General features: G+C 36.3%; 1 protein-coding gene across 1 annotated transcript in view; it reads right to left on the bottom strand.

Annotated features, from left to right (window-relative positions):
• The window catches only part of INPP4B (inositol polyphosphate-4-phosphatase, type II, 105kDa), a 702,969-nt gene that overhangs the window by 210,795 nt on the left and 468,628 nt on the right, over nucleotides 1-23,546 (bottom strand). Inside the window, exon 14 of the mRNA XM_006887014.1 lies at nucleotides 17,024-17,227. Within this exon, the coding sequence (XP_006887076.1) occupies nucleotides 17,024-17,227 (204 nt within the window). The remainder of the gene's footprint in view (nucleotides 1-17,023; nucleotides 17,228-23,546) is intronic.

Raw genomic sequence — 23,546 nt, 5'->3', positions numbered from 1 at the left:
TTTTTGCCAATTCAGAGCAGCTTAAACGTCCAACTTCAATACCATAGGCTCTGGATCATATATTGTTTCATGAAATTCTTCTGTGTCAGCTAATTCTTTTTTGCACAGTGATTCAGTGTACTCCTCCCATTCTTTGGTTGATTCCTGGGTCATTCAACATTTTGCCCTCAGAATCTTTAAGTATTGCAACTCCAGTTTTAAACTTTTCCCTCAGTTACTTCAGCTTAAGAAAAGCTGTGTGAATTTATCCCTTTTGATTTTCCACCTCCAGTTCTTTACATATTTCATTATAATACTTTGCTTTGTCTTCCTGAGCAGCCCTTTGAAATCTTCTGTTCAGCTCCTTAACTTCTTGACTTCTTTGCTTTGGCTTTTCGGTTAAGGGTGTCTGCCAGGGATATATTCTGTCTCCATACCTTTTCAATTTGTATGCAGAAGAGTTCATCAGTAATGTTCGACTGAATGAGGAGAAATGTGGCATCAGGATTGGAGGAAGATTCATCAACAACATCTATTATGCAGATGACACAACCCTGCTTGCTGAAATTGAGGAGGACCTGAAGTGCTTGATGCAGAAGGTCAAAGACTACAGCCTACAATATGGATTAAAGGTCAACATCAAAAAAAACAAAGATTGTCACCTTTAAGCCAATTGGCAGCATCATTATGGTGAAGAGATTGAGATTGTTAACAATTTTAGTTTGCTTAGTTCTATAATCAACATTCTTGGTACCAGCAGCCAGGAAATTAAAAAAAATGAATTTCATTGGGAGAGTCAGCAGTCTACGTCAGGCTTGAGACTAAGGTGTACCTAATCTGGGCCATAGTCTTCACAATTGCTTGCTTTGTGTCAGAGAGCTGGACAGTGATGAGGGATTATAGAAAGAGAATTGATGCCTTTGAGCTGTGGTGCTGGAGAAGAGCACTGACTATACCATGTACTGCTAGGAGAACAAACAGGTTTTTCCTGGAGAGGGTGAAACCAGGCTGCTTCTCAGAAGCAAGGATTCTGAAGCTTCATCTGACATACTTTGGACATGGTGCAAGGAAGGACCTATCATGTCTGGGAGGGTGGAGGGACAGCACAAGAGAGGAAGACCCTAGACGAGAAGGATCGATTCAGTGATTAGGGTAATGGGAGTGGGTGTGTGAGAGACAGTGAAGTTGGCATAGATAGAGCAGGGTTTAGGGCTCTTGTACACGGGGTCACTATTAGTCTCAAGTGACTCGACAGTACATCACACCATCACCAACAAGTACAGTATTCAGAGTCTCATCTCAGTAATTGTTCCATGATTACTTAGAACACAATTAGACTGACAAAATTATGTCATGTTCATTTTCAATGAATACTATGCTCACTCTATCATTCTTCTGATCAAAACCAGAAGGTACTGAAACAAGTAATCATTCTTTTCTGAATCTGGAAGCATCCCTACAATCAGAATCACTTAAATCTACTTCTTTCTCCAAAATCCTCAAAATAAAATCTGTATCTAGGCCTGTCATCTCCTGTCTCTCACAGAAACATGGAGTTACTTAATTGGCTTCACAAATATTGACTACACTCCTGCTATGCAACCACTTAGAGTTAAGTATCGAAGACATAAAGGAAATCTTGCAGAAACTAGTATCTCTGCTTCTCCATATTCTGCACTTTATGCCTTGAACACTTTCTTCATTTTCTTCCATAAATCTAAACTCTTCCCTGTTCAAATCTCATCAACCCCAAGAATTATTCATGATACTCTTTCAACCTAATATACTACTTGTAGTAGATCTGGGTGAAGCAAGTGACTGGTCTTGATGCATTTTTGCATTGATAGGTCCAAACACAATAACATAAAGTAAGAGTACTGAACATTCCACGGACTAGCAAAATAACAAGCATATATCTTGGAGAAAGTTCCAGAGTGCTCCTTAGAGGCAAGGATGACGAAGCTTCATCTAAGAAACTTGAATTCATTGCTAGAAGAGCCTATTCCTTGAAAAGAGGCATCATGGATGGAAAAGGCAAGGGTCAATGTAAGAGAGGAAGACCCCTACTGAGATGGATTGGCACAGTGACTGCAGCAGATGACACAGGATAGGATAAAGTTCAGATCTGTTCTTCACAGGGTCACTATGAGTAATACTCAATTCTACAGCACTTAATGATAACAGTATACACTAAATTTTATGTAAAAAAATAAATATAAACCAGGAGAAATAACTGGCAATGGTGTAGATGCAAATAAAAACTACAGTGAGATACCATATCACCATCTTAGCAGCATTAAAATTTCACTGAAAAAGTTGGAAACAGAGACACCATTTGACCCAGCAATTCCACTACTGGGAATATACCCTAAAGAGAACAAAAATGGCATCCACACAGATATATGCACACCCATGTTCATCATGGCTTTGTTCACAATAACTAGGAGCTGGAAACAACCCAGGTGCCCATCAACAAATGAATGGATAGAGAAGCTGTGGTATATTCACAAAATGGAATACTACGCTGCATTGAAAAACAAGGAACTCATGCAATATTCTTGAAAATGGGTGACCCTGTAGAACACTATGCTGAGTAGAATATCTCAGTCAAAAAGGACAAATACTGCATGGCGCCACTGTTGTAGAAAGTGACTGACATCAGGTTTCAGGTAAAACTGAGAAAAACTGGATCGATTATGTATACAGAATTGAAACAGATGAGGGAGAGAATAGTTTAAAAGTGATATATGATAGCATATTATGATTATCACAGAAATCTAGAATTAAGGTTGCAGAGTGGAGTGCATTTGGGGGGGCAGGGGGGGGGTCGGGGGGAATTGTGTACCAATGAAGGAGTTTATCTTTTGCTTTTCAAAGAGAGGAGTGAACTGAGGGGAGGGGGGTAAAGAAAAAAGTGTAACAATGAATGAACGAAAACCCAAAATCTCTGTAAATGTTCATTAAAATTAATAAAATAAAATTTAAAAAAAATTAACTGGATGACTAGTAATAATGTTGGAGAGGCTGTGGAGAGATGAGAACTCTCAAACACTATTAGAGGGATTGTAACATGGTACAGTCACTTTGGAAAGCAGTTTGACATTTTCTCAAAAAGCTGAACATAGAAACGCCGTTTGACCCAGCTATTTCATGGTTAGAAATATACCCTAAGGAAATGTTTTGTCTATTGATGGTCACAAAACATGTGCTTATTGATTTATAACTCCAAAAATTATAATTAAATGCTTCATCAAACTGATATTAGAATGAAACTCATGTTCTGAAATAAATTAGTTTACCCCTCTAAACAGCACATGATACTAAAGCTTTAAATTCAACAAAAGTATAAGATAGTGCATTTGTTTAATAATGCATGCAAAAATTATAGTGATCAACTAAAGCTTTTAAGTTTAAATTGGATGGTTGGATGTCATATACATATAATTAGAGAGCTGAAAATTGGTAAAATCATATGGTATTAGTCCTGTGCAATATGTATCCAAGGAAGCTCTGATGGCTTAGTGATAAGGAGTTGCCCTACCATCTCAAAAGCTACTTTTAAATAAATCAATACCACTTACCTCCAGCTAGAGAGCCCTACCCTCAGGCAGGATGCAAGCAACTTTTCAATGCAAAAGCCTGCCTACCAGATTCTAATTGCTTAAACAAGAGGCTTATTTACTGAGGAGTAATGATGTCAGATTGAACACCAAGTTGTGTTTCATTCAGGCCATAGTCTTTCTGATCACTTGCTTGCATCTGAAAGCTGGACAGTGAATAAGGATGACTGGAAAAGAATTGATGCCTTTGAGCTGTGGTGTTGGAAAAGACAATTGAACATTTCATGGATGGCCAAGAAAACAGATATGTCTTGGAGATAGCGCAGCTGGAGAGCTCTTTGGAGGCAAGAATGATGAGGTTTCACCTCACATACTTTGACCATGTTGCTGGAAGTTCTTTCTATTCCTTGAAGAAGGACATGATGCTGGTAAAAGTAGAGGGTTGGCAAAGAAGTGGAAAACCCTCAACCAGGTGAATTGACACAGTGACTGCTACAATGCCCTTTTGGTGTCAGGAAGTGTGAAGATAGTGCAGGATAGAACAGGGTTGAGATCTTTTGTTCCTAGGGTCACTGTGAGTCAACTCAATGGCATCTAACAACAACAACAACATTCATTAAGTTTTGAAATTTAAAAATAAATCTATTGGAAATAATACCTTATTTACCACAATAAAATATACCAAAGTTTGTAGAAAGTTATTTTGAAAGCAATCATAAATATCTAAGGTAAGCAAGTTTGCATGTCCATTATATAGAGACACATCAAAGTTCACTTGCCACTAACTAGGCATTTAAGAGCCAGGGAGAAATATGATGGAGATGAGAAATCCAAAAAAACACTATAGGAAAACCACCATTGCATTAAAATGTAAGAGTAAAATCTCTGTTAAAAACACTGGGTTGAGATGAAGACTGAAATGCTGATTTAGCAAACCCATTGCTTCATTTATTCCTACATCAGCTATCAAGAATATTTTGAATTAGTATGTATAAAGCACCATGTTAGGTGCTATAAAAGGTGAAAGTCTTCATGCCGAATAATTTAGAAATTGGCAAGATTACATGAATATGCATGTACATAAAGATCTCACGGCGGTTTTTTTCTGTAATAGAACATTTGTGACCTTTAATAGGCAGTCATGAACCTCACTTAATCACCTTTTGTGGATTATAATATCAGATAAGCATTCAGAGCACATTTCTCCTGGGTGAAATGGACTGGAAAAGTTCAGGAATGTCTCCCATTCATCATGAAAACAGATGATAGAACACGTTTGCCAAGGAGGGAAGGGCTGGTCTAACTGCCCCTGTCTCACTTGCCCTTCTGATGGAGTGAGTGAACATACTGAATGTCTTCTTTGTACTGTAAGATTTAAAAAGCTACACAATTTTACCCTATGTGACTTTAGGGTGAAGCTGGGTCTAGATGGAAATTGTCGACTACTGTTATTGAGTTGTGCCTGGTTCATATTGACCAACCTGGTGTGTGTCAGAGAAGATCTATACTCCACAGAGTTTTCAGTGGTTGGTTGTTTTTGTGTGTGGGTTTTGTTTTGTTGTTGTCGTTTTTGTTGTTTTAATAGCTTATTAAACTTTTCTTCTGAATTGTCTCTGGGTGAATTCAAAGTTCCAAGCTAAGCATAGTAACCATTTGTACTATTCAGGAACTAACTTCAAGATGAAATAGTTGCTTTCAATTTATACTTACTAATAAAGAACTGAAAAGATTATTTCCATGTAACAGGGTATGATTTATATCCATTAACATTTTCACAAGAAAGATAAAATTGTTACCGCTGGGCTTCTGGAGACTTGAATAGTTCATATCTAATTGTCTTCTTAGTTTTGGTTATCTCTAATGTTCTGTGTGTACTCTGAATGTCCATAGAGTCATATTCTATATTTGAAGCTATCTTGAGGAGAACTTAAACTGAATAAGGTGTGGGGAAATAAGAATTAATGAGAAAAATCATTATTGGTGAGTTTATTTGAATCATAATGACCTTATGGGTCAGAGTAGAACTGTTTCCACAAAATTTCCCAGGCTATAAATCTTTATGCAGGGAGACTGCCAGATCTTTATCCTGCAGCAGCTAGGATCAACACCTTTTAGATTAATACCTAAATGTTAAACCAATTTGCTACCAAAGGTCCTAAGCTAATGTGTTTGGGGCATAAATATTATTTAGAAGAGAAATATAACTAAATTTTTGAAAGAATTAATGTGACAATAGTCAAGGGAAATGCACCGGACATAATGCAGAGTGATGCTAAATTTAGGGAGCGCTGGTTGCCTAGTGGCAGGAAGCTGTGCTGCAATCCCAAAGGGACATGGTTCGAAGCCACCAGCTGCTCTTTGGATAAAGGACGGGCAATCTCTTCTGGTGGGATTAACTATCCCTGAAAATCTGCCAGAGGGTTAGCTAAGGCAGAGGGTTGGCTATGGGTCTGTTTTGACTCTAAAATATGCAACAAGAACAACAACAACGTTTCAAAATAAGGCAAAGAAGAATAACATTTTTAAAACAAACTAAAAAAATAATGCATTCACACTAGTCTAAATGTCCAACCACAAACCAATGGATTGAGAAATTATGGTACATTCACATAATGGAATACTATGCAGCATGCAGGGGGCAAAGATTTGGTAAATTATTACTAACTTGGGAGGGACTGGAAAGCATTATGCTAAGTGAACTCAGTCCCACAAGGACAAATATTGTATAAAACTATAATTGTAGAATTAGTATGAGGACCCAAGGGGGTGGGGGAGGAGGGTGGAAGCAGAAGGGTGAGAATGTGCAGGGGGAAGGGGGATTAATCATGGAGTTGTACAATTTGATGGGTTGGGGGATGAGGGAAATTGGAAGAATCTGTTTTCAAAAACAATGTATTTGAATTTTGTAAATAAACTAGTATAAAAAATATCTCTAATACGTAGTGCTCTGTTAAACTGTCAGCATACAACAGTGAAAAAGACATTGATTGTGCCATTTAGAACCTTATGGAGTCCATAAACCCTCAGAGAAAGCATATACCTGAACAACTAACTATAATTCAGTGTTCACTGTTCTGTGAGTTCACGCAATATAAAAATAACGCCTTATTATTTATCATAATTAGAACATGAACACATGAATTAATAGTGGACAGGACAGTTTCAACTTTGTATCATGCTGAACAGCCTTCCAAGGAGTTTCCAAATTAAGAGAAACTAAGAAAAAGAAGTTGACAATCTATCTTAAAAAAGAAAAAAAAATCAGTGAAAATTCTAAAATTTACAACAATCTTATTACCATGATTTGGGGACCATTTTGAGGCCTGATAATGGAACACAAATTAATAGTATTAAATGCAAAGCAATTAAAAATATCATTGTTGTAGAGTCAGAATTAACTCAGAGATGACTCTCAATTGGGTCTCTGACATTGTGTATTACCCAGGAGGAGATTGTTGCTATTTCTTCAATGGAGCACCTGGTGGATTCTAACTGTAGGAGAGGCTCCACCATTGGGTTATCAGTGCAACTCTGACACACTGTTACTACACAAGGTAAATTACAAGATAAATAGAAGATTAATGCAGTCTGGAGGTCAGTAACCTCAGAAAAGAAGGCCGTTTTACCTTACAACTGTTGTTGTTGTTGTTAGGTAACTTCAAGTAGACATAAGAACCCTATGAATAACACAGATCTGAAACGTTCCTATCCTGTGCCATGTTTATGATCTCTGATACGCTAGAGTCCATTGTTACCATGATCATGTCAATCCACCTTGTAGGATATCTTTTTATAGTACGGACATGCCAAACTTTTCTATAGCGAGCCAGATAATGAATATTTTAATCTTTGTGTGCCATACAATTTTTGTCTCAAATAATAATCTCTGTCATTTTACCATAAACCAAACAAAGATAATACCTGAAGAATGCTTGCATTTTTATGAAGCTTTATTTATTGACAATGAAATTTGAATTTAACATAATTTTCACATGTTATATTTTCAGCTCTTTTCAACCATTTAATTTTTTTTTCAGAAAAAGTTTAGATAGTGAGTCTGCTCATGCGCAACTAAACAATTAACAGCTGTATTTCCTTGCTTTAGAGGTAAAGCTTCATGGTTTTGAGGGACATCCTAATCTATTAGCCCAATATTGTTTCTCTGTGCTTCTGTTCTATGTCCTAACATGCTGCATGATTACAAATTAACCAGCAGCCACCACATAAGGCAAACCAACTGGATTCTTTTTAGCTGAAGTGACTGCAGAAGGTGAGGTGCCAGAATTAGAGATAGAAATAAAATACATTCCTGATAGTTTTGATGAGCAACTGCTTCCTTTACATTAAACCAGAAGAACTGGATGTCACTTCGCTATCCTTAAAAATACCCAGTACACAAATCTGTGCTACACCAATCTGTAGAGTTTAACTTACTGATTTCTGTTCTATGGGGTAAGTATTTTCTAAGTGGGGGAAAAAAACTGAGATAACTTTTACTGCACATTGTAGACTTCAAAAAATGAAGGCAAATTATAGAGCCAAAACAAAAATAGTGTTATAAAAAGGAAGGAACGAATGATAGGGCATGGTTCAGACTCATCATTCATAAGGCTACAATGAGTAGTAGTTGACTCAATGGAGTCTCACAACAAATTCAAAATGCTATTGTTTCTTGTTGTAGTTAGATGCCATTTAATTCGAGTTTGACCCATAGTGAACCTGTGAACAGATCTGAACCATGTCCTATTCTATGCCTTTCTCATAATTCTTGTCACCCTAGAGTCCCCTGTGGCAGTCACTGTGCCAATATACATGGTTGAGGGTCTTTCTCTTCGCTGACCCTCTGCCTTTCCAAGCATCATATCCCTTTCCAAGGAATAGCTTCTCCAAGAATGCTTGAAGTATATGAGGCAGAGCTTTTATCATTTTTGCCTTCAAAGAATACTCCGACTGCACTTTCTCCAAAACATACTTGTTTGTTATTTTTGGCAGTCCATAGGATATTCAGTAATCTTCTCCAATATCACAGCTCAAATGCATCAATTCTTCTGCCATCCTTATTCTTTGCTCGGCTCTCAGAGGCATAGCATGTGATCAGAAAGACTATGGCCTGAATCAGACACACATTAGTCCTCAAACTGATGTTATTACTCCTCAATAATTTGTACAGCCTCCTAATTTCAGACTTTCCTATGCAATACTTCTCCTGATTTTCTAACTGCTGGTCCCAAGAGAATTAATTGTGTATCAAAGTAAGATGAAACTGTTGACAGTTTCAATCTTTTCTCCATGTATCATGATGTTCCCTATAGGTCCAATGATAAGAGTTTTTGTTTTCTTGACATTGAGATGCAATCCATATGGAAGTCTATATTCCTTGATCTTCTGCAACAAGTGCTTCAAGTTCTCTTCACCTTCAGAAAGCAAGGTTGTGTCATCTGCAGAACACAGGTTATTGATGAGTCTTCCTTTGATCTTGATGCCATATTCTTCATATAGTCAAGCTTCTCAGATAATTTGTTCCACATACAGATTGAATAGGTAGAGAGGGAGAATATAACCCTGACACACTCCCTTCTGAATTTTAGACTATGTAACTTTCCCTTGCTCTGTTCACACAACAGCCTCTTGGTCAAGCTATAGAATTTGCAGGAGCACAATTAAGTGCTCTGTGATTCGCATTCTTTTCAACGTTAGCTATACTTGTTATGATCCTCACAGTGAATGCAATCAATTATTTCTAAATCTTTATAGTCAGTAAAAAGAAAAAAAAATCAGTAAGCATTAACATGGCTCCTCAATTGTATTTACAGACCATAAATACATTGTACCACAATAAGGATCAGCCAAAGTTACCTTAAGAGTGGAATCTAAAATTTGCAATGTCATTTTTAGTAGCAAAATGTTGAAATGTTTCTTAAAATTAGAATTCAGTTCAATTGAAAAAAGTGGACTGACTAAAAAATTGGAATATTTTTCCTAGTTGTAGAGGTTGCTGGGTTGTTGGGGAAGGTTCCACTATAAAAAAAACAAAAAAAAATAATTTTTTAAAAATAGCAGTAGTCACATTTAGCTTTGGATTCATCATTACAGTAGGGTTGAGATTAAATTACAGTGTTCAAGGGAATAATATAATTACTGGATGCTGACAATCTAGGTCAACTTAATAGTTTAGTTGGATGACATGCTTTCATATTTTGGACAACTAATCTTGGAATCCCAGCTGCTGGGAGCATCTGTTACAGAGATGTATAAAAAGGAAAACACTATGTCATCCTTACCAGCTAAAAGCTGAATATTTCTATAGCATTCTACTTCTTGGCACAGACTGTCATAATATTTCAAATATTCCTTAAGGGTTTAAATGTTGATAACATTTTAGGATAATCAATCTCTGCAGCATTTAGGAATTTAATAAGTAATACTAAGCAATAAGGCTCTTTTAATTGATTATTTCAGCTTCAGTCTCTACCACACACACATTTCATCAACCAACACAATAAGTTGAAAAGAGAAAAAGTCTCAAACTGATTGAAAACAAACAGGACTTCTCTTTCCTGCCCTCAGAAGGATAGATTGTTACATGCATTGACAGAGTAGGAACTCAAGAGTCACTAACGTATATTCATTTTCCAAATATTTATTGTAATAAGCTAAAGCAGATGCTTAAGTAGGATAATTGTTAAAATTACAGTCACTACCAGGGATTAAGTAAAGCAAATAGGTTTTGAAAAACAGAGCTGTTAGCCTAAGCCAACTGAAGTGATCAGAGAGTATTCTCATATGATATCACAGAAACCCAATTAAATGAGTTTAAAACATTGAATTATTTCAGGAAGTTGATTAGACTTGTAATCAGCGCTAGAACTTTCCTAGCAACTAATTAACTGAGAAATGCAACACATAAACTTATATTTCCAATCCATTTAATAGTGTAATCTCTAAAGGCACTTTCAATTAGCTACTTTTTTTTGTTGCATTTATTCAATATTTCAAAGTTAGATAAAGCTTGGAAAATAATGTCAAATGATTATGACTTTGGTTAATATTTTAACTTTCTGATTTTTCATAAGAGATTTCTATTCTTGATGGAGGGGCATTCTTAGTAAGATGCTGTGACTCAAAAACCTGGCAGGAATGCTAAATTATCCCAGTTTCTCTCTTATGAACTTTATGGTTTGGGGCTTTATTGCCAGGTCTCTGGTCTACCTTGAGTTGATTTTTGTGTATGGCATGAGATGTCGATCCTGTTTCAGCTTTCTGCAGGTAGCATCCAGTTCTAACAGAGCCATTTTTTAAAGAGGCTGTAATTTTCCCATTTGATAGGTTTTATTTTCTTGTCAAATATCAGTTGATCATAGAGAGATGTGTCAGTTTTTCAGTTCTCAATTCTGTCCTATTGGTCTATGTGCATTTCATTGTACCAGCATCATGCTGTTTGGGTTACTACTGCTGGGTAGTGGGGTTTGAGGTCAGAGAGTGCTGTGCCTCCCACCTCATTTTTCTTTTGCAGAAGTTCTTTGCTCATTCAGGGTCACTTTCCTCTCCAAATAAACGTGACAATTTCTCTTCTGATCGCCTTGGAAAATTACTTTGGTATCTGTATTGGGATTGCGTTGAACATGTAGATTGCTTTGGTAAGATTGTCATTTTCACAATATTGAGTCTTTCTATCCATGAACAGGGAATAGTTTTCCATTTTTTTTGGTCTTTATTGTGTCTTGCAAAAATGTTCTGTAGTTTTCTTTATATAGGTCTTTTGTGTCTCTTAGACTCATTCCCAAGTGTCTCAATTTGTGGTTGACTATTGTAAATGACATTGTTTTCTTGGTATGTTTCTCTGAGTTCTCTTTGTTATTGTAGAGCAATCCCATTGATTTTTGAATAATGATCTTGTCTCCTGCCATAAAGAGACTGCCAAATACAGCCAGAAAAGCACAGTCTCAAGAGGAAAAAAATTGATGAATGTAACGTTCTGAAGATTAAATCTCTGTGCTAAACAAAACCTTTTTCCGACAGAGTAAAAAGAAAACCTACTGACTTGAAATAAATATTTGGCAATACTATCTCAGACATGGGTTTCAATAACAAAAAGTTTACAGCATATTCCTGGACCTTCAGAAGATAAAGACTGATAATCCAACTACAAAATGAGCAAGAGATAGGGAAAGACTTCACAGTTGAGGACATGTAGATGGCCAACAGATACATGAAGAAATGCTCAAAATCACTGGCAAAATGAGAGAGATGCAAATCAAAACCACAATGATTTACCATCTTATCCCAGTAGCAATGGCAAAGTCTTGTAGGGCAGCAAGGAAAAAAAAATGTTGGAGAAGATATAGAGAGAGAGAAACTCTCATTCATTGTTAGTGGGATTGTAAAATGTTACAACCACTCTGGAAGGCCATTTGGTGTTTCCTCAGAAAGCTGAACATAAACATTCAATATGTCCTAGCTATTCCACTGATTGGAATATACCCTGAGAAAATGAGAACTGAAGCACAGAGACTTGTACACCAATGGTCATAGTAGCATTATTCACCATAGCAAGAACATGGAAACAGCCAAATATCCAACTACAATAGAATGGATTAAGAAATTATGGTACATTCACACAATGGCATATTATGCAGTACACAGAAGCAATGATTTTGAAAATTACTACTGGAGAGCATTATGCTAAGTGAACTAACTCAGTCTCATAAAGACAAAAATTATATAAAACCATTATTGTAAAATGAGTATCTGGATCCAAGGCAGGGAGGGAGAAGAAGATCCGCGAGACAATTTGAAGGGTGAAGGGAGGGGTGGGTAAAGGAAATAGGAAAGATCAGGTGTGAAAAACAATATACAAACAATGTACAAACAAACAAACAAAAACCAGGCCTCAGTGACCAAAGCGCTGGTGATGGGGTGGGGGCAGGGGTGGGGGAAAGAATGCTATAATGTTGTATATTTAATTATAAATTATATTAGTGAATTAGAGTTAGAAGTAACTGTTCAGAGTGTGAAAGATGTTCCTCAAAGCTTTCTAGAAACAATGGGTTCCTAAAGAGACTGTCTGAAGTGAACTAAAAGAAAAAAACACAGAAATTCAAGTTTTTCATTATCGCCCTACTCTCTGTTTGTTTTTTAGGAAATTTAAAAAACCTTGAAAAATAAAAGATCAGGAAAACTTTTTTTGGGGGGTGGGTTTAACTCCCCCGCCTTAGTCTCAAATATAACAAAGTATTTTCAAGAGAGTCCTCAGGGATGAACCACCATCCGACTGCAGGTGTGACCTTGCTGGTCCTTCACAAGCAGGGGAAAGCTTTCTAACTTTTTCCAATGTTGCCAATAAACTCCTTTACTTAAATGTCTGTGTCTGTATGAAAGCTTCACTGCCCTTCTTAGCCACACCTCCTCATTCTTTTCTCTTAGGATGTGATCTTACTTTATGGATTTAAAATATAAAATATATATATAAAATATAAAATATAAAAAAGCCTCCTTCTGTGGAATCTCAAAAAACACCCCTCAAACTCACGGTCATGGAGTCAGAACCAACTCACAGCTGACCTTCCAGTGGGTTTTCAAGGCTGGAAATCACAGAGAAGGTAATGGTCCTTCTTTCTCCTGCAGAGTTTGTAGATTCAAACCAGCAGAGAGAACTGACCTTTAGGTCAGCCTCTCTACTCTAGGCAGTTGGGCACCACAGCTCCCCTCCTGCAGATTAACTCAATTCATTGTCTAGGCTGACCCACCCAAAACAGTAAAATCCAGCAGTCTAGGTGCATGCTTCCTTGGAGCTTCCGTCTTACTTCCCTTCTAGGCTTGATTCTATGTCTTTCTTTTACCCCTCAAGTTTCACCTCTATGTCTCTCAGAAGGGAGCTCTTATGGTCTGGAGGTAAGGAGCTGCACTGCCAACCCCAAAGGCAGATTTTAAAATCGACCAGCTGCTCTATAGAGAAAAGATGAGCCATCTCCGCTTGTGCGATTTATCCCTATGCTAACTTCCTGGAGAGTCAGCTATGAGTTGTTTCTGACTTGATGATGCCAAACGACAATAAATAACATATCTCTCAATATGCTTTTCCATTTTTAGTAGATAAATATGCTCAATTTTCATTGTTCCTACAATAAGACAAAGTAACAACTAATTGTAAAACAAACTCAAATAACCTTTCTCCCTAATGTCAGCTTCTGTGTTGATGACTAAAAGGTTCTTCTTCTTTAAGAAAGGCTAACTTGTACTCACATTTCAATTTCAAAAATTACTTTGGGAGATCTCACTATGACTACTACAATCCTGACATAGCCTATGTACAACTTTAAGGGAGCATGCTGATCAACTCTTGGCTGAAATCTATTGACTTTGAGTCAGAACTGACTCATAGTAGACATACCAGTGAGGTTTTGGGAGGATGTAAATAAAATGAGAGGAAATTGTTGATCCTTTTTCCAAAGGAGACGTTTAACCAACTCAAATAACCAGAGAGGAATGTCTTTTGGCTTAGCCCTATGGACTATGCCATCAGCGCTCCCTAGCATCCTAATGCTGTACTGCAATTGCCATTTGTCTTTCTGTATAGTTTGAAGTTAGTGAGGCACTGAGGTTTTTCACCCTTGCACAGCAATACACAAGGCTAGACCGGTGCCTTTGAATCAGTTACTCAGCAGTCATGGAAATCAACTCCAACTTACATCAACCTAGTGTACAATGTAACAATACTTTCAAATCTTGTGCCATCTTCACAATCACCACTGTATTTGAGCCCATTGTTGCAGCCTCTAGCATCCATTGTTTCGATTCATCTTACTGTATAGCAGCCCCCTTTCCAACAGCCCTTTACTTGATCAAGCGTGATAAAATCCTATATCCAAGGACTGACCCCTCCTGATAACATGTCCAAAATATATGAGATAAGTTCTTGCAACCCTTGCAAGTATTCTGGTTTCATAAAAAATTAAAATTAGGGAAAGCAAATTCTGAAACTCTAAGTTGATTTAATATATACATAAGAGAGTTGAGTTTAATATAAGAACAGTAATGATTTGTCAAAAGGCTAATACTGTATCACTCACATACACACACAAATACACATATATAACAATTGAGTTGATCTAACTGCTACATGTCATCCAATTTCCGAGGCAGTACATCTTGAAGAAAAGAGACTACTACCCATTTTTCTCAGTGGAGTCACTGGTAGATTTGGATTCCTCAACTTTTGGTTAACTATGCCACATGTACAACACAGTATCACCAAGTCTCTACTGCACTATCAATTAAAGGAAATAGAATTCCTTTCCCATTTTTATCTCTGTCTCTTTAAATCATCATATTTTATATATTGTGATGCATATATTTAACATTGACATGTTTACTATATAAGAGTTTGCTCTCAAGGCATATAATTGATCCTCATAATAAGGTTATGTACTTTATTTTTGCTTCAAAAAGTCCAAATATATAACAAAAATATTAAGAAATGCAATTAATGCACCTGCCTCTGTCTTTGCAAGCAACGGAGTATCATCTCATGAGTAAACCATTTATCTCATGACCCCAAGAGCTAAGGAGAACAGGTGCTGTTATTTTTATGTTGCAGCTGAGAAAATTGAACTTCAAGGAGGTTAAGAGGTGTGCATGCCTTAGAGCTGTTTGAATAAATTGATGAAGAAGTTGAAGGGAAAAGGGAGAAATATTAGATTTGCTCTTTTGAAAATGCTTCAGTGGGGAAAATGCTATCTTAATCAGCAACTACAAACACTTATTCAGCATTTACCTCTTGGAGCCCAGCTCTATCTTTAGTGTGATAGAGATTTTACCAAAAGAAAAAACAAACAGCCTCTTAGACAACGTTTTTTTTAAACAGAACTGAGCCTTTAAATAATTGACTCTATAGGTTAAATTATTATTATTTTAATTTCTAAGATACGAAGAAATAGAAATGTTAAGAGTTTAATAGTAGAGCTAGTTACTATATTTGTTATTGTTGCTAAACATACGATACAATAAAAATCTTCCTTTTTCTGTACATGAAATGTGCATACTTTGGAAGAATTGTGAAAAATCAGTATGCACTAATTCAATCATAGCACACTGTTCCCCTTTCCTGTGCCCTTCATGTGACTCCTTTTCTATTCTGCCCAACTAGTATTCCTATTCACCAACAACCTGTCTGTTCGCTATACTGTGCTTGTTATGTGTTACTGAATCACTTACAACTCAGAGTGACCCTACGCACAATAGCTCTGAACCCTAGCCTATCCTGAGCCAGTCTCACTGTCTCCTGCACACCTGCCTTCACTACACCAGTCACTATGTCAATTCATCTCATCCAGGATCTTCTTCAGCTGCGTTCGCCCTCCACACTTCAAGCATGGTGTCCATTGCTAAGAACCAGTACCTCTGGGCAACTTACCTAAAGTATGCGAGACAGAGCTTGTGTTGTGTTGTACTGTGGTTACTGGTGTGTTATAGTGAAGCTGGAAAATATGCCACTGGTATTTAAAACACCTGCAAGGTCACTAATGGAAGAAAGGGTTAAGTAGAATTTCTGTCTAATACGTACTATGAATAAATACCTGGATATCTACTCAGAGAAACTCAGATCACAACAGATCTTTCTTAGGTCACATCATTAAGAGAGGGCAATCACTAGAGAAGTACATCTTGACTTTCACAGTAGAGAGTCGTAGAGAACCTCAGTGAGGTGAGTTGGCACACAAGCCTTAACATTGGTATTGAAGATGTTTACAATTCTCAAGATTACTCAAGACTAAAAATACTAGGAGTTTGGTTTTGCTTTTGTGTTTTCATAGAAAGTTGCATTGAGCCAAGTGGATTTGGTGACAGAGTTCTTACAACCATATATGTTCTTGAGGGTTGTTTTTTTTTTGTTTGTTTTGTGTTTTCACAGATAGTTACAGTGAGTCAAGTGGATTTGGAGGCAATTAGAGTTCTCATAACCATATTTGCTTCTTCTTTTGATTATTAGTTATGTTTCTGACAATTTTTGAGTGACAACAGTAACATGACAGAATCATGACTAGCATGGATTCAGGAGATCTCTTTGAAATAATTTAAATGATGATTAAAAAAGAAACCATATACATAACTAAACATCAGACTGGAAAATATAACAATGTTTAATCCAAGCAGAGTTATTATTGATTATCTGATATTTACCCCTGAAACATATGTGAATGATGTATAGTATCTTGGTAATTAATAAGCAAACGCATTGTAGAGTTTTCAACTGTGGTATTTTTACTTTAGTGACATATTGTTGGTTATACATACAATTTTTTTGTTAACAAGTTCATGATTGGGATGCAACTTCCAATTATAATCAGTCTCTAAAAAAATGATTTATTTATCTATATTCTGTCTTATTTCCAAATTATGTTTTGTTAAAAACGAGAGAGTTATTAGTATTTTTGCCCTCCCCCTCAGGACATTACACCTGGAAGCAGGAAATATAAGAGACTTACCCACTCCTCTTCATCATAGTCTGAATGATGCGGTATGGAGTCCTGTCTTCTCATGGGTGGCTTCTGGTCCTGGGGACTGCTTTCTCCGATGGTGCTCTTAGGAGAGGGTGGTTTCTTAAGGATACCACCTGGTCTGGCATTGTAGAGTGCTAAAAGAGTGCTCCTGACCAGCTGGTCCTTTAAGGCATGCACAAATAGTTCTGTCTGGAAAGAAAGTGATTAAGAATCAGAATCGCTGTTGTAGAAACTCACTTTGAATGATAAAAAGGTTAATTGCAGATCTGTTAGCACTTTAATAGTGTGTATGGTAAGAGAAGTATTGGTAGAGAACAAGAAAGTTATTCATTATCAATGGGAAATAGTTCTGTTTTGGAGTGCTGCCAAACTCTTGAATGCTCCTGTTTGAAAGCTGATGCTGAGGTTCTATATGCACTATAAACACCATCTGTCTCCTCAACTCCCTTTTTTTAGCTCAAAATCCTGTCTTTGGAGGTGGATTTCAATTGGGATAATCTTTTGAACAGCTTCTACCTGCTGCGCCTTTCAACTATTTCCAAACACGCCTTACAAAGAGAAATGTGATAAGTTTACATATAATTTATATTGTAAACAGAATCAAAGGCTAAAAGCAACAAAGATAATCTTTTCATAAAAACAGAGGCAGAAAACTTTTGGGTCTTATTATGAACAGATTTCAATAGCACAGATGACATAGGGAGGTTTCTGTGTGAAAACATTTGCTTTTTATTCTTTATTATCACCCTTTAAACTGTCTTCTCCACTAAATCGTTTCACTAATGTACAATGTTAACGAGGTTATTGTGAAACTTGGCACTGTAAATTTTGCATGCTGGTACAGTGGTCAATGGTAAATACCCAGTAAGTACTGCAATAATGATGACCTTCTAACAATAAAGAACCTTACAGCTGTAGGTTGTCATTTACTGATGAAATGTTTAATAGCTTCACCCTGTAAAAATACTAGAGTGTGCACAACTGATTTTTTTGTAATATAATACACTTTACACGTATATGTGGTTTAACAATCTGGCCAAAGAGTACAACAAGATAACTTAAGCACTGACCCATGCTGGTAATATGTTCTTAAGTTTTTAATCTGTTAATGAAAAAGATAGGTCCTTAAATTTATGAAGTTATATATCCACTTCCTAAATAACATGTGTCTGGAAACTCTATGAACTTTGATAAATGTCGATCATTGTAGAGGGGCTTCAGGTCTCATAGGGTTGCTATGAGTCATACTCGAAGGAAATCAACAACAGCATTTTAAGTAAGAGTTTATTTCATCACCATCTAAGGAGAACATCTTGGATATCATGCTCACTTAACTACTGCTGTAATTCAAGGTAACTATTTATTGGTGCACTCTCAAGATGCATTCAACATTATCATATACAACTAGTGGTTTCTTTACAATCTACATGTTGAAGGTCAACAATTAATGAACATTAGTTGAGGCATATGCAATACATGAATCCAATTACAGTCACTTTTGCATAGCTACTTCTTTTCCTTAGATCAAATATTGTTGAACTGGACTTTCTTTCTCATTGCTATTAAATCAGAATCCACTCACTGCTGATCCTCCAGTGGATTTACAGAGGCTGGAAATCATAAGGGAGAATAATGTTCCTCCAACTTCTTCATTAATTAGATAAGAAAATTGAGAATGACTAAGAAAACTCAGGAAAACCAAAGATGTTGACTTGTCTTAGCAGACATTGCTGCTTACAGCACAAATGGAAAAGATACCAAGTTTTCTAACTCATAATTAATTGTTGATGTTAAGTGATGTACAGTCCACTACAACTCACTGGGATCCTATGAACAACTGATCTGAATCTTGTCCTATCTTTTACCATTGTCATAATCTCTGTCAAGCTGAAATCCATTTGGAATTCACTGTGTCAATGTACCTCACTGAAGATGCTTTACTCTTTCAATGACCTTCTACTTTCCCCTTTCCTTTCTTATATAAACTGATTTACTATAAGTAATAAATAAATGCACAGTTGCTTGAAGTATCCAATAAAATTTAGCAGTAAATATAGTTACACTGACAATAACTGGCTTAATTAATTATGAGAACTTATAGATGTTCCAAAGACTCAGGGAGTTGGAGTTATGGAAAAAGGGAGCAAGGGACAAATGGATATAAACATCTCAGTTGATGGTGGGGGATGATATGCACAAATAGGAAAAATTACAGGAACAGTTAAGTGATGTCTGTAATAAGCACCATTTCTTATACTTGCATTTCACCTCCAACCATCCTCTTAGATATCCAGAGGTCTCTTCTTCCATTACTCTAACTCCCTAAGTCTCTGGAAGATCTACTAGCTCTCCTAAGTAATTATACCCATCATTGTCAATGTAACTAGCTTCACTGTTAAACTTTATAGGATGCTTCAAGCATCTATTTACTAATCATAATAAAATAAGGTTTAAAACTCCCAAGAAATATGAAAGAAATGACATACAAGTATAAAAGGCTGGAAAAAAACTTTGGTAAAAATAAGAAAAACAAAATTTATAGACAGTTAATATTAGAAAGAAGAAGAAAATTTTCATGGATGGTTTACAACCATTTCAAAGTGAGAGGAAGATGTAAAAATGCTGATGAAAAAGATGGCTGAACAGTACAAAAACAGTAAAAGTTTTTGTAGCAAAATAGGAAAATGTTATTTTTCTATTTTTTTTCCATTTCTCATAAATGTGTACATAAATTAATTTAAATATTTAAAAATGTGCATTTACTTCTGTTCAATTTAATGGAACTATTTTTCTCTTAAGTGTGACCCAGCAGTCAAGAAATCAAGAGAGATACTGTACTGGGGAAAATGTACTGTAAATGACCTCTTTAAAGTAGAAAAGATCAAGCCTATCAGTTTAAAGACTAAGGTGCTCCTCACCCAAGGCACAGTATTTCCAATTGATTCATAAGCATATGGACACAAGGAAATGAGTAAAAAAAGACATAAGAAGAATTTATGCTTTAAATTGTGCTGTTGGTGAAGAGTATTGGACTTTCAAGAGAATAAACAGGTCTGTCTTAAAGGAAGTACAACCAGTGTGCTCCTTAGAGGTAAAGATGGTGAAACTATCTCACATCCTTTGGAACTTGTTGGGAGGTGTTAGTTTCTGCAGAAAAAAATACAAAATCACTCACAGAAAAGACAAGTCAGTAAAAAGAGCATCAAAGAGACGAACTGACACAGTGACTGTGAAAGGGGCCTGAGCATGGCAGGGAGGTGCAGGATATGGGAAGGTTTTGATTTACTGTTCAAAGAGTTGCCACAAATTATACTGGACTACATGGAACCTAACAACAACAACAAGGTATATTTTGAAAGGAGGGGAGGTATACTATATTAATCAAGCAGTCCCTAGTCTTAAGTATTCTTTGTTTTAAAGTGAAACTGCTGCCTTTTCAAATGTGTGAGCTATGGGTCAATGAGAATGGAAACTTCCTGTTGAGATGGGTATAGAAAGTTCAAGCAGGATGATATTGTATAAGAGGACACTGAGCTCAAGTCAACATAAATATGCAGGTATGCATGAGTTTCTGCTAAATATGTATTACAAAGACAATCCCAATTTATCTGTGTGCTACAGCTGTACTAACTTTAGGAAAACTGAAAAAACTCATTCTTCAACAGACCAAAAGTCACTGTTGATGGCTTGATTCCAATTCAATATCAACATCTACTAAGTTTCTGAGGTAATCTTAACAGGAAGAAATTGCCTAATCTTTCTCATGTGAAATGTCTGGTGAGTTCAAATTGCCAGCTTTATAATTAGAAGTTTAACAATTAACTATTACAACACCATGGGAATATTCAGAACTCAAACTCACTGTCATCATGTCTGCTTTTGACTCATAGTGACCCTCAGTTGGATACCCAAGGTTGTAAATCATAATTATAGGAGACTGCCCAAATTTCTACTTGGAACCACTAGTGGATTCAGTCTACTGGGGACTCAAGGTTTTTGGGTTAGCAGTGTAACACACCATGTTTATACCCTCTGACCTAATATTACCCTTTGTAATACTAGTGGGGGAAAAAAACGTGGGAAGAACATAACGATGTTTCTGAGTTGCCTATCTACTCAGGTCTGAAAAACTTCTTCCTCCGCTGACTTAGCTCTCACTACATTAAATGATTGAAAAATTTTCTTCTTCTTCAATTTCCAGTCTGAAAACAACCAAATATGCAATCAAGATGTGTTGGTTAAAATTGGTGACTAGAATGCAAAAGTTAGAAACAATGAAGAAGGAATGGTGGTCAGAAGGTATGGATTTAAGAGACAAAAAATGAGGCCAGAAATAGAATGATTGAATTTTGTACCTCAGTGCATTATTCGTTGCAAATACCTTTTTTAAAAAACACAAACACATGGCCTCACCTGATAGGCCATATAGGAATCAGATTGACTACATCTGTGGAAGAAATCATCGGAGAAGCTCAGTTTTAGAAGTCAGAACCAGGTCAGATGCCGGCTGTAAACAGAATATTAATTACTCATGTGCAAGTTCAAACTGATCATGAAGAAAATTAAAACAAGTTCAAAATGATGATCTTCCATATACTCACGTAAATTTAAAAATTATTTTAAGAATCAGTTTGAAGAATTGAACATCCATGATTGTAGATCAAATGAGTTGTAGGTGGATTACCTTAAGGATATCATCCATGAAGAAAGCAAAATGTCGTTACAAGAAAGAAGAAAAATAAAAACAAAAATGGATGTCATTAGAGATTTTGAAAATTGCACGAGAACATCAAGAAGCCTAAACGAAGGGAAGCAATGCTTAATTAACAGAGTTGAACAGATTTCAAAAGGCAGTTCAAAAAGACAAAGCAAAATATTAAGGAGAATGTGTAGAGAGCTAGAATTGAAGAATAAAAAGGGAAGAATATTTGGCATTTCTCAAGCTGAAAGAAATGAAAAAGTCAAGCCTCAAGTTGCAATGGAGGGATACTAATGGGCAAAATCTTGACTAATTCAGGAACCATGAAAAGAAAGAGAGGGGAATACACAAAATCACTGTACCAATAAGAATTGGCTGAAACAAATAGTTCAGGAAGTACCATGGGACCGAGAGCCAATGGTTATGAAGGAAGAAGTTGAAGCTGCACACAAGACATTGACTAAAAATAAGGCCCCAGAAATTGATAGGATACCAACTGACATGTTTAAATTAACAGATGGAGCCATGAATATGCTTCCCAGTCTATGCCAAGGAATATTGAGGATAGCTTCCTAGCTCTTTGACTGGAAGAGATCCATAGTTATTCTCATTCTCAAGAAAGGTGATCCAATAGAATGTGAAAATTATTGAAAATTATCACTAGTATAACATGCAAGCAAAATATTGCTGAAGATCATTAAAAAAAAAACAAAAACAAAACCCTCAAACAACCAAAAATCAAGCCAACAGCTATAATAGTACATGGACAAAGAACTCCTGGAAGTTGAAGGTGAGTTTCTAAGAGACTGTGGCACTAGCGATACCATTCCAGATGTCATATGGATACGGGTTAAAAGTCAAAAACACCAGAAGAATGTCTGTGTTTTTTTTAACTATGCAAAGGAATTTCACTGTGTGGATCATAACAAGTTAATACTGACACTGAGAAGAACGAGAATTTCAAAGCCCTTAATTGTGCTCATATGGAACCAATACCCAAAGGAAGAGGTAGTTGTGAACACAGCAAGGGAATACCACATGGCTTAAAATTAAGAAAGGTGAGTGTCAGGGTGATATCTTTCCTCTGTTAAGTATTCAATAATTCATGTGCTGGGAAAATAATTTGAGAAGCTGGGATCTTTTCAATTACGGTGTAGGAATAGATAATGGGATATCCAGGAACTGCCAAAAGAACAAACAGATGTGTCCTGGGGATAGTTCAGCTAGAGTGCTTCTTAGAGGAAAAGATGACAGAGTATTGTTTCACATACTTTGGCCATGTTTCTAGGAAAGGCTAATCCTTGGAAAGGAACATCATGCTTGGAAAGGCAGAGTGTTGGGGTGAAAGAAAAAAAGATAAATAAATACATAAAAAAGACTCTTAAACAGATGGATTAACATACTCACTGCAGCTATGGAATCAGACATGCTGAGGATGTCACAGGATAGGACAGGGTTTGGTTCTGTTGTTTTTAAGGTTGTTTTGAGTTGGACTCAACTTCAAGGCACCGAACAACAAGTTAAATGAAAGAAAGCAAAGTATTTTTTAGTCTAAAGACTAAAACGCATCTGATCAAGGCCTTGGTCTACACAATTACTTGATGACTAAAGATGACAGAGGAAAAAAATCAATGCCTTTGAATTGTGGTGCTGGAGAAGAGTATTGAAGAGAAGAAATAGATCTGTCTTGGAGAAATGAAATGAAGTTTAACATTGGAGGCTAGAATTTTGAAGCTTCTTCTCATATCTATTTTTATTATTATTAATTTTAATGAAAATTTAAAGAGATTTTGGATTTCCATTCATTCA

The sequence above is a fragment of the Elephantulus edwardii genome, unplaced genomic scaffold (genome assembly GCF_000299155.1).
Source record: "Elephantulus edwardii isolate Elephantulus edwardi_28Jun2011 unplaced genomic scaffold, EleEdw1.0 scaffold00053, whole genome shotgun sequence".
Lineage (NCBI taxonomy): Eukaryota > Metazoa > Chordata > Mammalia > Macroscelidea > Macroscelididae > Elephantulus > Elephantulus edwardii.
The sequence above is the reverse complement of the archived record's forward strand: the minus strand, read 5'-3'. Positions and strand labels throughout refer to the sequence as shown.